The following is a 20,429-nucleotide window of genomic DNA, read 5'->3' as shown; positions in this document are numbered from 1 at the left end:
GGTGTGGTTGGCGGGGCTGGAGGAGGTCCCTAGGGGAGATGGTAAACAGTAATATGGAGGATAAAAAGGAGGCAGGAATGTAAAGTTGGGAGAAAGCACGCTAGGGAGGAGGTCAGATGTGTGTGGTGTACCGTACAGGAGTTGGGGAGCATGAGTCCTGGGGCCCGACCTGTCACTGAGGGACATAATCATGGTGTTGTCCTGGTCAACAAATGACAGAGGATATAAATTTTAAAACTTTAGGAGCACAGATAAAAATACAAAAGTATTTTAATTAACAAAATACTCTAAGTAACCTTTTACAAACGGTACCACCACTTACATACGAAGCTCTCTCTGCAGAATGAGTTGTCTTTGCTCCGCTCCTTGGTGGAGTTGGAGCACCACAGCTGATAAAGAATCACAGAAGTCTTAGGGTGAGTTTGAGACCACAAGTTGCAAACTAGTGGCTTAAAGGCAGACTTTGCCCCAACTGTGTTTTATTTGTCCCATCCACTGTGTGTTTCAATCTGCAGTTAAAATCTGGATTATTTCATATATAAATCCTGATTTTCAGCTGTGCTGAAAATTACATACTTCAGTCTTCGAACAGGGAATAGATCCTTCAATTTGCCACAGTCCTGACCATCCTCCCAACTCGAGGCTGTGTGTCAGGTACCATTTATCCTCATTCACGTCACCACTTTTCTTCCTCCTTGTCCATTTCTCATTTATTCTGGAAACGCTGATGAAATCTTTCATCACAAGAGAGGCCCAAAAGCAATCCAGTCATTTGCCCAAAGCCATGATTAACACCTGAACAGAGACCAGACTGTCGGGCCAGAAATCTACCCTCTCCTTTCCTTCTGGCAGGAAAACAACAGCGACTTGATTCATTGCTTTGGGCATCCGTTCAGTTCCAGGCAAAGTACACGTCTGTTTACCAAGTTTTATCTCTCATCTCAGACCATCTTACCAGATGGGCACTATTTTCTCCATTTCGTAGATGAAGTAAACTAAAGCTCACTAAAACGAAGCAACTGCCTCACTGCTAAGCACCACTGCCTACCTACCTACCTGGTCCACCCTTTCCAATTTCTCTGCATTTGGCTCTGGTGTGATGAAATTCTTTAGGGAAGTGGAGCAGCTATGGGATGGCTAGTGATATCATCACCATGGAACAGCACAACAGCCCCCAAGTGAATTCCTGAAATTCAGCAAAGAAGAGGGGAAGTTCACAGTGGCCAGAAAAGGACTCACGGAAGCTGGGCTGTTGCATTGCCCCTCAACCCTGTCAGCCTACCCCAAGGACCCATTCACACCCCTGCACTGTGGGCTGCCTCTGACCAACCCGGAGCCCATTCACAGCCATTTCCACTTTCGGAGACTCTGAATCAGCCTGTGGAGGACAAACTCCCCAAAACTATGGTCCAGAGCTTGAAAACAAGGTCATCCCCTTGGCTTGTCCACCTCCCAGAGGCCGGATGAAAGGTGGGCACTCTACACACGACACTGTGGAGGGCTCTCTGATGGGGGCAGTCCATGGGGTGGGCCACAGGGAGCCCCTACTTGCAACGTGAAATGATATTTGCAAGGACTTGTCTACAAGGAGTAACCCAACTTGGGAGGGAAGGGAAAGCTGTGATTTACTCTTACGGCTCAATTTTCAATCCTTCTGAAAAAAGGCAGTGAGTTGAATAATGTGTCCCCGCCAAACTGTCCACCCACAACCTCAGTAACATGACTTTATGTGGAAACAGGGTCTTGGCAGATGTCATTAAATTAAGATGAAGTCACACTGGTTTAGGGAGGGCCCTGAGCCCAAGGGCTGATGACCTCATAGGAAGAGGAGAGTCGCACAGACACACAGGCCACACAGCGACGGAGGCAGACGGAGGGATGCAGCCATGGGCAGGGAACACCCAGGCCAGCCGGGGGCCAGTGGGAGCTGGAACGGGCGAGGATGGGGTCTCCCCTTGAGCTTTCAGGGGCAACATGGATGGCCCGGCCAACAGTTTGATTTCAGAGCCCTCAGGACTACGGGAGAATACATGTCTGCTGCTTTAAGTGGCCCACTTTGCTACGACAGCCGTAGCACCCAAACTAGTACTCCAAGAGAACCCAGTTCTCTAATCACCACGTGCCGACCATTATCTTCAATCACGGGGACTCAGTGACCTGGCACTAAATGACCAGTGATCTGTGGGCAGAAAAACCGACCCCTGACCCCGGGCAGGCCACTCGGATCTCTGCGCACTTCCATCTCCTCCTCTATAAATGGAGGGAGTAACACATGTTCCTCCGAGTTAAGGTTTTCACGAGGCTAAAACGAAGCCATGGACGTAAAAGCGGCGTGTAATCTAACATCTTTTGCAACGGCTGCTCGTTTTTCACATTTTTAATGAACTCTTTCAGGGCTTGGAAGTCTGAGGGTCCTGGGTTTGAATCTCAGCTCTGCCATTTACTAACCTCTAGATTTGGGACAAGACTGATTTCCGTTTTCCTCACCTAAAAAATGGGAGTAAAACCACCCGTCTCACAGGACTGATGAGGAGTGAATGGTACACCACGTGAGAAAGCCTGGCTTGAAACACTGTGTCTTCCATCTCTGCGTTCCCTCAAGATTCTCTGCTTTGCACACAAGGTGCCCTGAGGTAAATATGCACATAATTGGGAAGGAGAGTTCCCCTCCCCTTCCTTCTGTCCCACAGGGACCTCTGGACGGAGGAGTGAGGAGATGAATAAACAGAGCAAAGGGAAGGAAGGGAGATCCTGAGGACATGGAGCCCCTGCAGAGGTGGTGACAGCCCGACAGGCCTCTGGGCACCAGCACGTGCCCTCCCACTCCTGTCACTCATCACTTCTCCTCAGCGGGGCCACGGAAGAGCACAGGGAACCAGCTTTTTGCCAGCAACTCTACACTCAAGGCACTAAAGCAAGGCTGAGAGGCTGCACCGCCTCACACGCTGTGGAGCCCAGCTCACCAGGCAGGAGCAAAGGAGGAAATCCAGGAGGAAACACTGAACGAGAAGAAAGTACCAGACATTGAAAGAAACCCGCCAAGTTGCGGAAGACACAGAAAGGTGAAGACCCAAACGTGAACAAAGAAAATCATCATTCCAGACTCACATACATAAGCACGTGGTTAGCAGACATATGTGGGCTGGCAGCAAACCCCCTGCTCCCCACCCCACCATTTCTTTCCCTTTTCACAGGTTTACCGAGGTTTATCAGAATAACAAGCCAACAAGCAAAACCGCCTCAATGACTGAACGGTACCCTGCTTGGGTGCAGTATCACGGGTGCTGGATGGGTGTACAGATTTCTCCTATTAATTTATTCACGGGAACCCTTAGGTATTAGACAGAATAACCTGCCCCAGCAAAGACTGGTTATCCCTGGAAGTCACTAGAATGTAAGCATTTCTGACTGTATGATACAGAAAATCAAACTTTTCAACAAAGCCTCTTTTGTATACCAGAAGTCTGCCTGTGTTATTGGTTCAAGGTCCAGTTTTATCCCAGACATACAGTTTCTCCCTCTTTTCCTTCCTACCCTTCTTTTTCTGTATTTCTAAGAAAAACGAAAGGAGTTCTTCGTCAGCCAAGTCCAGGAAAATGAATCTTCATAGAACTAGCTCAGCGGTGCTTCTGAACGGAAGGCTTTCCCAGGATGGGTGTGTGGATGGCTTGGACGGGTCCCAGGGCCACCTCTTAAAGTCAGAGAGTCTCCCCCGGGCCAGGAAAAGGCCCTGACTTCCCTCCTCATCTGTGTTTCCCGTTACTGTTCCTCGTAGTCAGCAATCCATGTTCCAATCCCACCAGGTTCTGAATCAGCATCCCAGAATGACCCAGACCACGACCAACCAGGAGCCCTCCCAGGAAGCACCAAGGGGACACTCCACAAACTTCCCCTTGAACTTGATTCAAACTCAAACTCTCAGTTCAACTTGCGGTTAGTCAGCCGAGGTGTAAGAGGGAGGGGACTTGGTGTGGAGTGGGGTCCGGGGAAAGTCCCCGCTGCCATCTGATGGGGAGGGGGTCCTTCCCCACCCAAATGGGCCACCTGCGGGGCAGAGGCCCCGACTCCCTCCACCCGGAAGAAGGCTCATACGTACAGTGATTTTGCTGGCTTGGTTCAGGGCTTCGACCCAGTCCTTCAGATCTTTCTGGTCATTGGCTTGAAGAAAGTATCTCTGTGACAGGGCATTGATGACTGAAAAAGGCACAGGGATGAAAAAAAGGAACCCAGGTTATAAGCTAAGCAACACAAAGACTCCATAAAAAACTAAGGTGCTGGACCCAGCAGGATGGAGGGTGCCCCCCAGAGCGGACGAAAACATTTCCTTTATCTTTATGAAGTCACTCGTGTGAGTATCTGAGGAGCAGCGGGCTCTCACTTTTAAAAAGTGTGGATTATTCCATTGGCCACAAGAATGCTGCCTAACAACACTAACAGCTTTAACGTGCTGCTGTGCGGTAAGGCCACTGATCCACCATCCATAAGAGACCAGCTTGAACGGCTTTTCAGAGGCACCAGGAGAGTTACAGTTATGGTTAGGATGTGGGTAATTTGGGCCCCAGTGCCCGGTTTCCACTGGCACATCTGACCTGGGCGAGAAGTCTTGTCTGTGGCTGGGAAACGGAACAAAGCTTGCCTGAGATCAAACCTGTGACCTTGACCTCATCGACAACTGGGTCTTTCCTCTGAGCACTCCATGAGGTCAACAATTTACTTCTAGGTTGTTTGTTTTGTTTTGTTTTGTTTTGTTTTTTTAGATCTGCCACCCACAAAATCTGAGGTTCACTTTTGAACTTAGCAGCGATGTTTGAATGAAATAGGAGAATGAGCACCAAAAAAGTTCGAATCAACCTGAAGTTGGGAAAGGGGATGTAGCTCAGGGGGCAATTTTACTCTCCTCGCATCAATAAGCCCGAATTGGAAGAGGTAGACATCATGGGGGTAGACACAGAATTCATTAGTTCACTCATTCATTCAGCAAATATTTACTGGGCAGCTACTGCGTGCCAAGAACCACACTCTTAAGTGCCGGGGACACGGCAGTGACACAGCAGAGGAACACCCCAGCCTTCGTGGAGCTCACCCTCAGACCCCCTCCAGATGTGCAACAGAGGCTGTTTATTTGCTGAGGCTCGTAGCTCAGACAGCACTGACATGCAGGGGAAGCTGAGCAGATATGATGATTCAATGACTTGCATCTGCCAAGTGGCTCCGCTTCCTGTGTCACCCCCAGCTGCCACTCATTTGGCAACAGTGAGACCCGAGACAGAATTCTCCTCCTTTTCTACCATCCCCCAACTCCCTGGATCACCACCTTTCCTGAGCACACTGCTCAGAGTCGAGGATTCCTAAAAACTTTGAAAGGATCTTGCACCCTGCCCTGTGGAGCCAGGAACACTGAAACGTGACTGTTCCCTGGAAGGACCTCTGCCTTATGTTACTGACAATCTTTGCAGTGAGACCGAGGGAAGGAGTATCACTTGAGGCCCAGGGACGTGGCTGGGACTGAAGTCACTCATACACACAGGGTATAAGTCACATGTGATCACAGGACCGACTCCACGCAAAGGAGGAAGTAGCTGTAAGGCTGTTCAGAAAACCTGCCCTCTGGTTCAGTACTTACCGAAGCAAAACGGAGTTTTGGGTTTCTGCTTTGGGGTAGCTATGCTCACCTAAATCAAATAAAAAATTAAAGAAACATGAATACGTTTCTAACAGTGCTGCAAAGTCCTTTTTCCCCCCAAATTTTTTAAATTGGGAAATGTTATACAAAAAGAGTATGTAAAATACATGGGAACGTTTTAAAGACTATACTTAAGTGGAAACCCTGTACTCACCACCTAGATTAAGAAATAGGCCATTATCAGTCCTATTTCTTAGAAGCCCTTGTGTGCCCCTCCCAGACAGAATCCCGTCTCCGCCCCTTGAAGATAACCAATATCTTCACGTCTGTGTTTATCTTGATCTTTGCAAAAATATATAAAAGCCACAGAGTCCTGATAAAATTCTCTTTGTTCTGTTTGTTTGTATTCTTTAACCCTTTTTTTTTTTTACTATTTAACTTTTATTCTTCTTTATTTTTTAATGGAAAGATTAGGGATTGAACCCAGGACCTCAGGTCGCTAAGCATGCGATCTACCACTGAGCTATACTCTCCCCCAGAATTCTCTTTGGACCACAAAACTGTACCGGCACCCCTCACACCAGCAAGATTTCCACTCCTCTCCCAAAGACCAGACCCTCCCTAAACGGTTCTGCAAATTGTAGGTAAAATTGCCACAAATACATAGATTCCAATCGGAGCTCACAGAAAAGTAAGGCAGCCTGTCACTCACGCACTGGGACACGTGACCGATTTCCCTTCTGTCTACCCTGACGGCTTAACCGTGAAAATAGTTGCTTTCCACCTCCCCAGAGAGAAGCAGGTAGAATCAGAGACAGACCCGAGATGAAGGGAAGGCACAAGAAAGCCGAAGTATTTCCTGCTTTTCCAAGTCTGCCTCTTGCATGTACATTCCTTTGTGCACATGTGAGCCACACTCAGGTTCAAATGCACTGATCGGAGAAAGGACAGCATACGGAACTGGGTGACTGCCCGTGATGGACTGAGTCCCCCCAGAGCTGGCCTCCACCCCAGTACCTGTGGTTTCTAAGGCGGCAGCCCCCTTGCTCCGGAAACTAGGGCAGGAACCACTATTCACACGTTCTCATAATCCTCCGTGGACACAAGCCCCTCGTTTCCAGCCAAGGGCACTCTCCTACTCGCTCTCACCCAGGGCTCCTGGAGTGCTTCTTGCTAATTTTACAGGAGGCAAATTAGAAGTCAGGAGCTAAAGAAAACTTGAGTCTAAATTAAGGTCTTGAGGGTTGGGGGAGGTGAATAGCTCAGTGGTAGAGTGCATGCTTAGCATGCACAAGGTCCTGGGTTCAATCCCCAGTCCCTCCCCTTTACAAACAAACAAACAAACCTAATTACCCACCCCCACAAAAAATTTTAAAAATAAAAAGAAATTAAGGTCTCTTCGTGGCTCACGGTTACTCGGGGCCTGACTGACCCACCCGTCTGTCTGCAGTCTCCCTCTTGGCTCTAAGTTCTTTCTAAAGACCTGCCCAGATTCCTTAACAACCAAAATTAATACTGCCCGAAATACTTAAGACAGGAACCGAGGTGGCAGCCTATAAAATATAAAAGATCAAAGGAAGCACGGCCTGGGCTTTGGTGCCGGAGGCATCCCCAGGTTGTCTGACCCCCATTTCCTGTTTTCCCAAACAGGGATAAGAAATCGTGTTCTCAAGGGGCTATGGCGACAGTTCAACGTGACAGTGCGAGTGAGGCACTTGACCCATCCTGTCATACAGAAGCTCCTCAGTCAAAGAGGAACTGAACAGTCATTTAAACCCACCCCCTACATATCAATACAGGTGGTGCCATGCTCAGCACTATAGGCAAAAGGCCAAGGGCTTTGTGAGGTGCTCAGGAGCCCAAAATAAAGGTACAAGAGCTGGCCTCCAACCCACAAAATGAACATGGCATACTTGACTTTAATAAATATTTAATTACAAATCTGTATAACACTCCATCTCGCTGAGAAGTATTTAAGTAAATGCCTACAAGATGTCACGTTAAGTCAACGTCATCAACGTTCCAATTAAACGTTCGCCAATATTGCATTACATTCAAAAATACTTTAGTTGCTTCAATGTTCTTGGTTCACGAGAATCCTCGGATGTATAAGAGGATTGCTGTGAAATGAAGCTCATCATAAATTAAATGAGTTACAGCCAAATGATGCCCAAAGTAAAACGATTAAAATCCTTTTGGGGCAGGGGGAGGGTCCAGCTCAGTGGTGGAGTGCCTGCTTATTTAGCATGCACAAGGTCCTGGGTTCAATCCCCAGTACCTCGGTTAAAAAAAAAAAATACATAAAAAAATAAAAATAAATAAATAAAACTAATTACGTCCCCCGAATTAAAAAAAACTTAAAATCCTTTCAAATATTTTACAGCCAGACAATTATAGTCAATGAGGGATGTGGGTGCATTTTGATATGTTTACCATGATGTGAGGTGCAGGCCATGGGGCCTGGGAAAGTCTTTAGTTAGTCCCCCAAAACATGAAGATTTACGCAGTGGTGAGCACCGTATCCTGAGTTCAGACGCAGACAGTGCAAATTCCATCAGGTCTTCAGCACTCCCAGGAACCGCGCGCTAGAGCCCCACGACATCAGAGTGCCGACCGCCGTGCTATCTTGTTTTTCTGGGTTTCAGAGCCCAGAATTCAATGTGAACCAGGGTGTGTGCCTTCATCCTGTTTGCCTCTGATGTTCTGATCTGTCAGTGACCCGTGTGCTTCCTCTGTCCCTCAGGATCCGTGTCCCTGTGGGTCCTCGAGCCCACAACTCCTGTGTGTCCTGCTCCTGGTTCCCGTGTGACCCTGACAGTCGCAGAACCGCCCCGGCCCCCCTGGCCCTCAGAACCCACCTGTCTCACGGCCCCCCTTCTACTTCTGGCTTTCAAAGGGCACTGAAATGGCTGGGGGCCTCGAGACCGTCGCTGGCTTATGTTAGGACACTTGACCTTTCATCGTCAACTGGAGAGAGCACCCAAACGGACACCTTCACCCTGGCTGGGTGACAAATGGTCCCCTCTGACCACAACTCGTTACCAGCTTCCACAGTGAGAACGCTACCCACGTGCTTATTACGGGAACTGAAGCTTTCAGACAGGTTGCCTGGTTTTTCATTCGTTTTTATAGGTTCACCCAGTTTTCAGTTGAGGGTATGCGTGATTCCTCGTTTATAATTTGCCTCATGCCTCACGGTGACCATGGAAGGATTTTTTGCAAAGTAGTTCCTTGCTGAAATAACAGGACATCAGCTCTAGTTCAGCCCTGATAGGCTGTTTAGCAGGGGTGAGACCCTCAATGTCTCTGATCAGGTTCCTGATTGGCAAAACCAGAGTGGAATGATCGTTCTTCTTAGAGCCTCAGAATGACAAGAGAATGAAGTATCTAGCGGTCGTTGTGCCCTCAAAGAGAAGGGCCCAGTTCGGGGGGTCTCACTTACTATGGAGGGGTATACCTCTGGCCTCCCCCTGACATCCTGGTGGTGGCAGGGCAGAACCTGTCCCCCGGGAGGCATAACTAAGTCCACTCCCCCATACCCCCACCGCACGGTGATGCCCAGGCCAGGCCACGCAGCCCCCTACACATGTTGTGAAGGAACAGAGGCTCTTAAGGAAGCAGTGTGGCTGACAGGCTGACTCTGGCCACAGTTCAGTGGCTGCACAATGGTGGCTGGCTGGTGGGTCCTTGGCTGAGGCAGCAGTGAGGATGTGAGGGAGGGACCGGGCACCGGTCACCCGCAGAGTGACGCAGATGAGGCCGCCCCGCAGCTCGACAGACTCTCGGGAACTTGCTCTTATCAGATCAAACGCAGACCACAGGAGCAGCAAAGTCATGGGGCGGCGGGGCACGGCTGGCCCGCCCCACCCTGTCTGCCCTCGGCCGGAAGTGGAGCTGGGGCCCCTCTGCCTGAAGCAGCAGCATCAGACCAAGGCCTCGGAGCCCTGGTGCAGCTCTGCCTCCGTGTCCAGAGTGACCCTGCCCTGCAAGGCGGCTTCAAGAGAGAGGGGAGCATCACTTACACAGAACGATGCGCAGGGGTTCTAAGTCAGGGTCTCTGGGCCAGCTTCGTGGGGTCAATGAGCCCTGAAGTTACAGGCAAAACTAGGGTGTGTACACACATATGTAATTTACCTGGGAAATGGGTCCACATTTTTCATCAGACTTTCCAAAGGATCCTTGAACCCTCCCCCGAAAGTCAGGAACACTGTTCTAGGGCAATCTTCATTGTAGGTAAAGTAGTGGGTCGGGGAAGCCCAGAGAAAATGGGACACACGCTGGAGGCAGGACAGTGGGGCTGGCTGTGTGGACAAGGGTAGGTGGGCGGCTAGCTTGGTTCTGCTGCCATCAAGGGCCTGTGTGACATCAAGTCGAGAACCTTCATCTCTGCTGGCCCCTCTGAAGTACCCCATCATCCCCCACACTAGTGCTCAAGAAAGCACACCCCTGAACAGAGAGGCCACACACACCCAACCCCCAGCCAAGCTGACACTGAGCTGACACTCGGGGAGGCACAAATCTAGAGGTTAACAAAAAAAACCCCAGAATGCTGAATTTGATCCCAGCACCGGCTAAAGTATTTTTCTGGGAAAACTCCGCTTTCTGGCATTGGACCAGGCAGCAGGCGAAGATGCTTTGCTCAGAGAAGCCTGACCAGGGGGCAGCTGCGGGTTTTGCAAAACCCACCCAGGCCTGCCTCTTCCATCCGCGAAGGGCAAAGGGCAGGTCCATCCTTGCTAAGGGAAGCTGCTTCCAAAGCTGGGAATTTCAAAAACCCTCATCGGAGCTGTATTTATAAATCACTCTCCAACAGGAGCGTTTGCAGTTTCATTAATATTGAGGTTCTCGGCTCCCCTCTCTCTGAATTCTCTTTCTCCGAATCTTGTGAGGAGCTCAGAGCAAGCGGGGAAGAAAGAAGGGCCAGCCGGGCACACGTTCTTACCACAAACTGCCTGCTTTCAAAGGCCCTTCCCCGCGCCCCCCAGGTCCTTCCCTCCCTCCCTAAGGCGCTCAGATGTGGCCCTGCACCTTTCGCCTTTGCTCCTGCTGCCCCTGCCGCCGCCTCCACCTCCAACCAGCAGAGACGGCTGCTCAAGGACCCCCAGGGCCTGCTGCAGCCACTCAGACCAGGGTCTCAACACCCCCGAGGGTGGGAGAAGGTGGCCGAGGAAGCAGAGGTCCCCAAGAGGCCCAAAGTGACGGGGCGGGGGAGAGCAGGCCTTCCAGAACCTCGTTGCTGGCTGGGCGCCACCTGGCTCTCCTCGCTGGACAAAGAGTTCCTCATTCTGGCAAGGCTCTACCTCCCCAGCTTTTTTTTTTCTTTTTTATCATGGCTGCATCACAGGTCAGCACTGGTGCCTGCTCCAGGGAGGGGCTGCTGAAAAAAGCTGAATTCAGCAGCTCCGGGTGGGGCTCCATCAACCAGCTCCAGCCCCCACCCAGGTCTCAGCACCTCGAGGGGCTGCTCTCGCCCTGTCTGCGCAAACTAGACAAGGGCATGGCCTGTCGGCAGGCCCGCCAGACCCTCCAGCAGTTATCTGGCTGTGGAATGGCTTCCTGGCACATCTGAGTACCTCCTGGGGCAGCCTGAACCTTCCCTCCACAGAGATCCCGTCCAGTGATGGATAAAATCCCAGTGCGGCCCCAACTCTTCCTGAGCTACGCTAGCTGAACCACACCCTTTGGGAGAATCGTTTACATTCACCAGGCTTTCTGTTGTGGTGTTTGTGTTCCTTTTTATCCCAAATACAAAAAAGACCACATCCTGCTCCTCCCCCCACCCCCTCCCTCCTTGGCGGGAGCCAGTAGCGTCACTGACAGAGGGGTCCAGCCGCCCTCCGAGAACCTGCTGACCACAGTCCCCCCCACCCCGCCGCCCCAGCCAGCAGCAGGGGTTCCAGGCAACCATGACTGCCCCGCAACCTCCCCAGTGCCAACGCCAGAGGAGGTGACACTTCCTCTAGTTCAGATACTAAACCTACTTACAGACCACGAATTCCCAGAGCTCCAGGCCAACATTACCTTCGAGATGTAGGTCAGCTGCAAAGATCCGACGGCTCCTGCCCCAACTGCCAGGTTCTGAAAGACATGTGTTTGTTTTTCGTGTTAAGAAGGATGCTGTGCAAAGGCCACAGAATCAGCACTAGGAGAGAGAAGACCTGTGTTGCCACTGACTGGCTCTGCAACCTTGAGCAAGGCACGTTCCTATTTAGCTCACCTTCCTCGTCTGTAAAACACTGATCACGGATTTGGGTACAAGGACATCAATATTTCCCTTGGCCTCATTTGTCACAGAGAGGTATTCTAGCACAGGGGTTAAAAGTGTGGGCGCCACCACTGGACTGTGAATAAATTCCTTAACCAATAAGCCTCAGTTTTTTCCCTTCTGTAAAAACAGGCATGACAAGTGTCTGCCTACCAGGCAGGTAGTTAAGGATGAGTTAATACATTTAAGACCCCTCAGCGGGGGAGGGTATAGCTTAAATGGTAGAGTACATGCTTAGCACGCACGAGGTCCTGGGTTCAATCCCCAGTACCTCCTCTAAAAATAAATGAATGAATAAATCTAATTACCTGCCCCCTCAAAAACAAACAAACAAACAAAATTTTTAAAGACCCCTCAGAATCGTCCCTGGTATGTACACGAGTCTCAGCAAGGGTTAGCCATTAAGATTTTTTTTTCAGTCCTGACTGCTCTGATCTCTTTGCTGGCTTGGTCCTGTTTTATGCCACTCCAAATCCTTTTCTCAATAAACAGGGTACAGATTCACACAGTACAGAAAAACAAAAAGGAAAAATACAACTGTGCAGTCTATTTCACAGGACTGTTACGAGTATTCCAAATGGAATGATGTCCAAACACTATAAAACACTAAGTAAATGCACTATTAACACAGCCAGAAACTCACAGGCACCTTGTCTGGCAATATTTTGCCGTGACACAACCTCTTTGGCTTTCTAATGTCTCCACTGTCAGAAGTGAGGTGGTGAAGACAGGAGGATGGTATCAAACCAAGGAAGTGGCCAGGATGAGAAATCACAGCCGTGGAGTTTCTCACTGACACCTTGGAAAATTCACTCCCCCAAGGACCAGCTCCTGGTAACCTCTTAAACTTGCCATAAGCCTCAAAGAATAACCTTGAAGCCCCCACTACCTGGGGTCACCTCAAAGCAATGAACAAGAGACAAATCTGGGGTAATGGGGATTTAGTAAGTATCCTAAAGGGTTACCAGCGAACTGACCTGTCCCTCCAGGGGACTGCCCTAAGAAGCACCTTAGATGGTGGAGAAGAGCCCTTCTGGGCCCAGCCACCTAAACTCACATGCATCAGCAAAGGAGAGGGTGAAGTTTCCTAGTCACAAGAAAAGGGACGGGGATAAACCAGGACAAAAGGATTCTGATAGCCCTAGAAATTTAGGGAGAGAGAGATCTATGAAGGACACCTCCCCCCTTAGGCCATAAACCTAAAAGTTTTGACAAGTAGCTGAATTAGCATTTCCAGTAAAGATTATTGGATTGACCTATTTTTTTCCACTACATAGTGGCTGCATTCGTTTTCAGAAAACCTCTACTGGGGAAAGAGAGAGAGGGCTTGTACCCCTAAATCAGAGTCCAGAAAGGAGCCACAGCACCCCAAAAGGCCAGTGAGCGGCTGACACGGCCCCGGAGGAGCCTGTGAACCACCACAGGCAGACAGCTCTGCTCAGAGGGATGCTGTCCATGGCCGGCCTGCATCGCCCACAGGAACACACGGAGCAGGGGCACCTGGTCCGCCCCTAGCCTCCTGTTTCACACTTGAGGAAAGTGACTCGTGCGTAAGGGGTTTTGCCCAAGGCCACACAATTGAGCCTGAACTGGAGCTCAGGTCTCCTGACTCCCACCTGATGCCCCAGAAGCAGCGCAGTGTCATTTTAAACGCCTGAGCTGCTGGAATTCCAGCTGTGACATTACCGCCCGGGGACTGCAGGCGAGTTTCTTAACCTATAAAGGGGGGCTCCTCAGCCCTGCCTCATAGGCTCGTTGTGAGGGTTACGTAAGATGAACCAGCACGAGCCCCCGCGCAGGGCCGGACCCCTCCCGGACCCACAACACTAATTACACACTGCGGACGCCAAGTCTCGGGGCCGCTCTTACGCAACTCACTCTGCTCACCCCGAGCCACAGCCCAGAGGTCCCCAGAGCCCCGTCTCCAGTTATGAGCGATGAAGTGGGATCTGAGGAGCCGTTCGGTCCCTAACCCTCACGCAGTGCCAGAGGTGAGCGGATCCCACTTCGACCCCTGCATCCCCTCCGCCCTCCAGAGGACCGCTCCACCCTCAGCCCCTGCCACCCGGGCTCTCCCACTTCGGAAACAAAGACACAGCCGTTCACCAAGCCCTGCCACCTGGGGGTGTCCCCACTCCCTTCCCCACAGCCTGCCCACTGCCCGCCTGCTCCTAGGCCCACATGCATGACACATGTCTGAAAAGGCGGTTTCCCCCCACCTTCCTCCCCACCCGGGGGGAAATGAGTGACAGGAGGAAACAGCCAAGGTTTGAGCCAGAGTGATGGCTCAGTGTCCACGGTGACTGCTGGACCCAGGAGATGACCGGTGACAGCTGGCTGCCAGGGCAACAGCCCCAGGAAGACACTCCCCGGTTCAGGAAGAGCGTGCCGACTACCTGTGCTGAGGGTCTCAGCAGCCAGATGTCATCGGCACCTGGGGAGGGCCCGGCGTCAGAGCCCACACCAGCCGCCCCTCCCAACCCTGGCCCCAGCCTGGCTCTTCCAGGGAAAGGACCAGAGGCCCTGCCTTCACGAGGCCTTGGCCATGACTGCCGCCTGCCCTGATCGCCCTCTCTCTGAATTCGTGTGTACATCACCCCTCTCCAGCTTCGCTGCACATCAGCCTCTTCTGGTGAGCTTGTTTTAAAAAGGCCCAGACTCAAGCCTCACCCAAAACACATGGAATCAGACTCAAGTGGAATGTGGTCAGAACATGCCCATTTTTAAATGCTCCTCCGTGGTCTCGAATAGGCCCAAGTTTGAGAACCACCGGTCTCCGGGAGAAAATATCACCCTGGAGTCTGCACTGGACTATGTCCTACTGTGAGTTTGTCTCTTCTTCCTCAGTTTTAAGCACACTGAGGACATGAGTAGAATCTTATTCCTCTACCCGGCAGACTCCTCGATTTTTAAATGAAAACACTGCTTACGTGGTGGTGAAGTTTCCAAACCAGCCCATGAGAGCCGGCTACACTCAGATGGTACTGAAGACCAGGACAGCTTCTCGCCACCACGGGCAAACGTTTTTTTCCAGAAGTCATGTTCATGTTTGAGCTTGGGTGTCACCTCAGTCTGCAGTTCCCTTGTCCCGGGTGCAGAAGGCATGACAGACTGAGTCCCATCAGGGAGGGAGTTGAGGACCAGACTAGGGAGAAGGCCAGGGAGCATCTGAGCAGGTGGGGAGCATCTGAGCAGGTGGGGAGCATCTGAGCAGGTGGGAAGCGGAGACAGAGGCTGTGGGGGAGGCTCCTCGTGTGAATCACCTGGGAGGATTTTTATACAAACTAATGCCCAAGCTTCATCCCAAGTGACAAGGGGTAGGACCCAGGCACCTGTATATTTTTAAAGGTCACAAGTGAATCCACTGGGCCGCCAGGTCTGAGACTCACTGCTGCAGACACTGGCAACAGCTGGTGAGACAAAGGGCCACACCCAGCTGCGGCCCAGTGTGGCACCAGCACTCAGGGAAGAGGAGCAGGGCAGTCGTGGGTGGCAGATGGGGGAGAGGAGAGCCCAGCCTACACTGGGTGTCTCTCCCCCAGGGGCAGCCTGTACAATTCTGGGGCTTCTAAACTTTCTGGAACAGTGTAGGGGGCAGGGCACGTTCCTGTGAAATGACAGATGGTTTTAGGAAGACGCTGCCAACCCCTGCTTTCTGTTCAAGGGTTCTTCTGCCACCCAGGGCCTCAGAGGAGCTCCCACTCCCCCTGAGCAGGGACCCCAGGGGTGATTCTGTCCCATCACCAAGGAAGGAGCCGAGGACCCCCAGAGACGTGACACACTTCCTAGGGGAAGCCTTTTTTCTAGAAGCAACACGATTTCCTGGTGAAAGAGAAACAATTCCCCACCTGCAAGCAAGAACCACAAAAAACACAGAAATGACCAGAAGATCCGTCCACAGAGCCTAAGTTCACAGAACATCGGCACTAGAAGGTTCTGTGGATGCCTGGTCATTCACCACGGGGCCTCTCGGCCTCACTCTCCAGGGGCCGACAGACAGACCTCACAACTCCAGCATCCACCTGGGAGGCTGCACGGAGGGAGGAAACTGACACACACACCAGGGCTGCTGCTGCGGCCCCCCGTCGCTTAATCCTAACCCGGCTTCACGGACATGAAGTCTTCCACAAACGCGGGTGAAGCGAAGCAGGTGAAGCAAGCTGCCCAAGGTCACGGAGGTACAGGCTAGTCAGGCCAGGATTCGAACCCAACCCTTCCCGATTCTCACATCGCAGGCACTTCCTCTCTACACCAGGCCTCCTCCCATGAGACAGTCCTTTAACTCCACCAGGACCTGCTCATTATCTGAGAGCTCATTACCAATGAAAGGTAAAGACGAGAGCAGGGCCAGCTGGGTGACACCAAGAGGCCCCACAGAGCTGCCCGAACTGGGCAGGGCAGGAGCTAGTCAAACTGGCTCGTGGGTGCCAAACTCCAAAAGATTCAGGGAGCGAAGCGGGAGAAGGGGGATGCTGGGGCCTCTTACCTTCTCCCACGTCCCTCCCAGGCGCCTGGCCGGCAGCAAGGCGCACCGCCGGCAGCCAAGACCAGCCGGCTGGTGACCCAGGGTAGGGGGAGGAGTGGGTGGGTCCAGCCACCACGGCTGCCCCCGAGGTGAACCCACAACTCAAACCACCACCAGCCAAGGCCAGACACAGACTCTCGGAAAAGAAAGGCTTGCTCAGCAGAGCAGTGTGATGGGAACGGAGGAAGGGGAGAGCCTGACTCCCTCTGCCCACTGCCCAGCCTTCGCCCCGGCATGAGAGACCAACCCAAAGGAAAGCAAGCAAGCTACTCCCAGGCCCTGGACGGCCGCACCGCGGCTTCACCTGCTGCTCCGATCCCAGCACACCTCCACCAGCTGGGGCTCCACTTGCTGATCCAACTCGAGGACAGACCCGAGGCTCCTCTCCCCATCCTCCAGGTCAAAATAGCATTTAATCTTTCCCTTCAAGAAAAGTCAATCCTATCCTATACACAGAATAGATAAACAACAAGGTCCACAGGGAATCATATTCGATATCTTTTTTTTTGTATATGTATTTTTTTATTGAAGTGTAGTCAGTTTACAATGTTGTGTCAATTTCTGGTGTACATCACAATGCTTCAGTCATACATGAACATACATATATTCATTTTCACATTCTTTTTCACCATGAGTTACTACTATATTAAATACAGTTCCTTGAGCTATACAGTAAGACCTTGTTTATCTAGTTTATGTATATTAGTTTCTGCAAATTTTGAACTCCCATTTTGTCCCTCCCCACCGGCTTCCCCTCAGTATCTCGTAATACCTACAATGGAAAAGAGTATGAAAAAGATTATCTATATACATATGTGTAACTGAATCACTTTGTGGGACACCAGAAACTAATGCAACATTGCAAATCAACTATACTTCCATTTAAAAACAGCCAAACCCATGACATAAACGGCTGTGCTGGTGCGATGCTTTCATCCTCGGATCTGAGAGTGTCTCTCGCTGACACACCAGCACCTGTTCAGCCAGGATGGACTTCATGACGTGTCAGCCTCTTGGTCCCATTCCCCAGCTCCTTGCTTCCCTCTTTCAGTCCTAGTGATAATGACCTAAAGACACCGGGCTAAGCTGTAGAGAATCTCCCGGACATGTTCAAGTTCTACGACTCCAACTGTTGGCCATGGAAACGGTTCCAAAACATTAAACTCATAAGCCAACTCCTCACCCCTTTCATCAACGCAGCCTCCAACACATTTGCCTCAAACTCAGTCATCACTTCCCCTCCACCCTCCAAAGGGTTCCCTTCCCAACATCCCAGGTCCATCGGCCGCCCCGTGTTCTCCCCGAGTCAACCGGGTACCATGCCTCTGACGGATGTAACTCACCCTTCCGTCAGTCACCAGGCGGGCCACTGGCTGCCTTCAGACGGCCTTTAGATCTGTCCCTTCCTCGCTGCTCCCACCACACCGCCACCGCAAACACCTCCGGAAACTCTAGGATGAATTCCTTGCCATCATCTCCAATCTCAGGCTCCCCGGCTCCCCCGCCCATCCTGATGTCACTGCCAGAACAAGCTTCCTGAACAAATGGCGTCTCTGTAGCACTTTAGTTTATCAAAGTGCTTCCCTACACATCACTTTACTTATTCTTCATGGCAACAGGGTCTGAGGTAAAGATGATGGAGGCTCAGAAAAGGGGCTGTTTTCCTAATTAACATGTTCATCCAGGTGCCTCGTGCTCAGCTGATGTAACTAACAAAAGGGATTCTGAAGCAAAATCTGATATGCAGCCCTTCTCCCAAACACACAATTGCCTGCTCTGCCTTAGAGACATTATCTTTTTAAAATTTATTTTCCTTTTTTTTAAAAATAAGCTCTATTCAGAGTTCTATTTCTGGAGGGGTGGGGCAGTTAGGTTTATTTACTTATTAATTTAATGGAGGGACAGGGGATTGAACCCAGGACTTTGTGCTCTACCACTGAGCTATATCCTTCTCCCAGACACATTATTTTAATAATAAAATGGCATTTTTTTGCATGTAGATATTTAACCATGTAAAAATAGACATATACAATAGGCAGACAAAACAAATGCTGAAGGTTACAATTGAAAGCAAAACCTAACAACAAATTTCAAGAAAACTTGGAACAGTCTTCACCACAGTCCTGCATCAGTAAAACTTCTGCTCATCTTCACAGCTTCCATCTCTAGTTGCTTGGACTTTCATACTGAGCAATGCTAACTATTAACATGGTTGTCCCAAAGTGCTTCTTAGTTTTCACTTCTTTTTAATTTAGACAAAGCACATCCTGTTATAGGACAAGAATAATTGTTCAGGACAAGAATTGTCCTAAAAAAAATAAGATGACTGTAGAAAGCACAGAAAACAAAACTGCACTTATTTTAACTCTCAGAAAGTCCACATAATATTTTGAGTCTAAAATAATTAATTTAATAGTAACTGACCCTAAGCAGAATTTGCATTTTGGTGAAAACACAAATCTGTTGCTTAAAATCTTTGGGGATTTTTTTCCAAAAGGAATTCTGCATTCTTACTCTAACCTAGTATGGACCAAAGCAGGCCAGCAATTCCAATTAACCCTTGAAGTCATGTGTCTACATGGACAGTTAATATACCAATTACACAAAATCATGAATTAAAAACACTTTGCAGGGAGGATTATAGCTCAGTGGTAGAGTGCATGCTTAGCATGCGCGAGGTCCTGGGTTCAACCCCCAGTGCCTCCATTAAAAAATAAATAAATAAACCTAATTACCTCCCCCCACAATGAAATAAAAAAAATAAATTTAAAAAATAAAAATAAAATAATAAATTAAAAAAAATTCTTTGCGCAAACAATTGCTGAAGATCTGAAAGTTATCATGATGCTTACACCTGTAGAGAGTATCTCTGGAGAGACACACAAGAATCTGGAAATGGCGAGGAGGTGTGGCTCAGTGGTAGAGTGTGTGCCTAGCACGCACGAGGTCCTGGGTTCAATCCCCAGTACCTCCATTTAAAAAGAAAAATCTAATTATTCCCCCCCCAAAAAGAAGAGACAAGTAAACAATAATAAATAAATAAAAATTTTTTAAATATATATAACTATGTGAATTATATCTCAATAAAGCTGTTTAAAAAAAAAGAACTTGGAAATATTGGTTGCCACTGGCTGGGGGGACATGTGGCTGAGGGACGGGGTGGGGAGAAATGTGTCACTAAATCAGTTTTCCCACATTTTGAATTTTATATCATGTGTATGTGCTGGCCATTTTTTAACGAAAGTTATATTCCTGGTTCTTGGCATTTTGACAGGTTGAAGCATACGACACAGAAGCTTTTTAAATATTGTTGAATTTCAGCCAAATGTTGCTCAAAGAAACTTCTGATACAGAAAACGCAATTTAAAAAAAAATAGCAATTTTCACCTAGCCTTTAAGGCAAAAGTATTATCCATTATACGTTGTATGTGAATGTAATTTCTTCCTGGTCCTCTGTATTCTTTCCACTAAAATCCAGCCAAAGATCCATCTCTTTGTCAACACAGTTAAAGCTCTTTGCCCCTTTCAATGGAAAGAATCATTTCCAGCTTATTGAAGAAAAAAAAAAAGCCAAAAGCAAAGGGCTTTTACTGTGGCCCCAGAGTTACCAGAGAAAAGCAATCATTTTGGAGATTATGAGAATCCATAATTCACATCATGGCCTTTGGAAAGTGAAAGCATCTGAGTATTTTTTTGGCAAAAGAGAGAAAACATAGATTATGTAGTAAATCTGAGAAGAGCACAATCTCGTGCGACATTGTTGCCATGCTTCTGTTCACCCTTTGCTCCTGGCTGTATGATGAAGTCTCGTGATACTTAACCAAGCGGGCATCACAAGGGTGGAACACGAGCATTGCCGTACAACTGAAACACAGTGACCCTGAGGGTCACAGTGATACAGTAAAGCAGCCTAATGAAGGACTGTCACCTCCTCCGTCACGACAGGGACCAACATGAAACTGAAAGGCACATGCTGGTCCTAGCACATCACAGTCACGTCTTACGGGAAACCCAGC

At 49.7% G+C, this 20,429-nt stretch overlaps 1 protein-coding gene and 1 non-coding gene across 5 annotated transcripts in view; one reads left to right on the top strand and one right to left on the bottom strand.

Moving 5' to 3' along the window:
- PLEKHA2 (pleckstrin homology domain containing A2) overlaps nt 1–20,429 on the bottom strand; it is a 51,996-nt gene that overhangs the window by 18,052 nt on the left and 13,515 nt on the right. For all 4 annotated transcript variants that reach the window (XM_074353495.1, XM_074353493.1, XM_074353494.1 and 1 more), the window contains 3 exons: nt 11,645–11,701; nt 5,624–5,672; nt 4,097–4,194 (listed from right to left, as the gene is read on the bottom strand). In XM_074353495.1, the coding sequence (XP_074209596.1) occupies nt 4,097–4,194; nt 5,624–5,672; nt 11,645–11,701 (204 nt within the window). The remainder of the gene's footprint in view (nt 1–4,096; nt 4,195–5,623; nt 5,673–11,644; nt 11,702–20,429) is intronic.
- TRNAA-AGC (transfer RNA alanine (anticodon AGC)) lies at nt 19,316–19,387 on the top strand. Its single transcript has one exon. It is a non-coding gene; the product is annotated as a tRNA-Ala (tRNA).

Source organism: Camelus bactrianus, chromosome 26 (assembly GCF_048773025.1).
Source record: "Camelus bactrianus isolate YW-2024 breed Bactrian camel chromosome 26, ASM4877302v1, whole genome shotgun sequence".
NCBI lineage: Eukaryota > Metazoa > Chordata > Mammalia > Artiodactyla > Camelidae > Camelus > Camelus bactrianus.
This window is presented reverse-complemented; position numbering and strand designations above follow the sequence as displayed.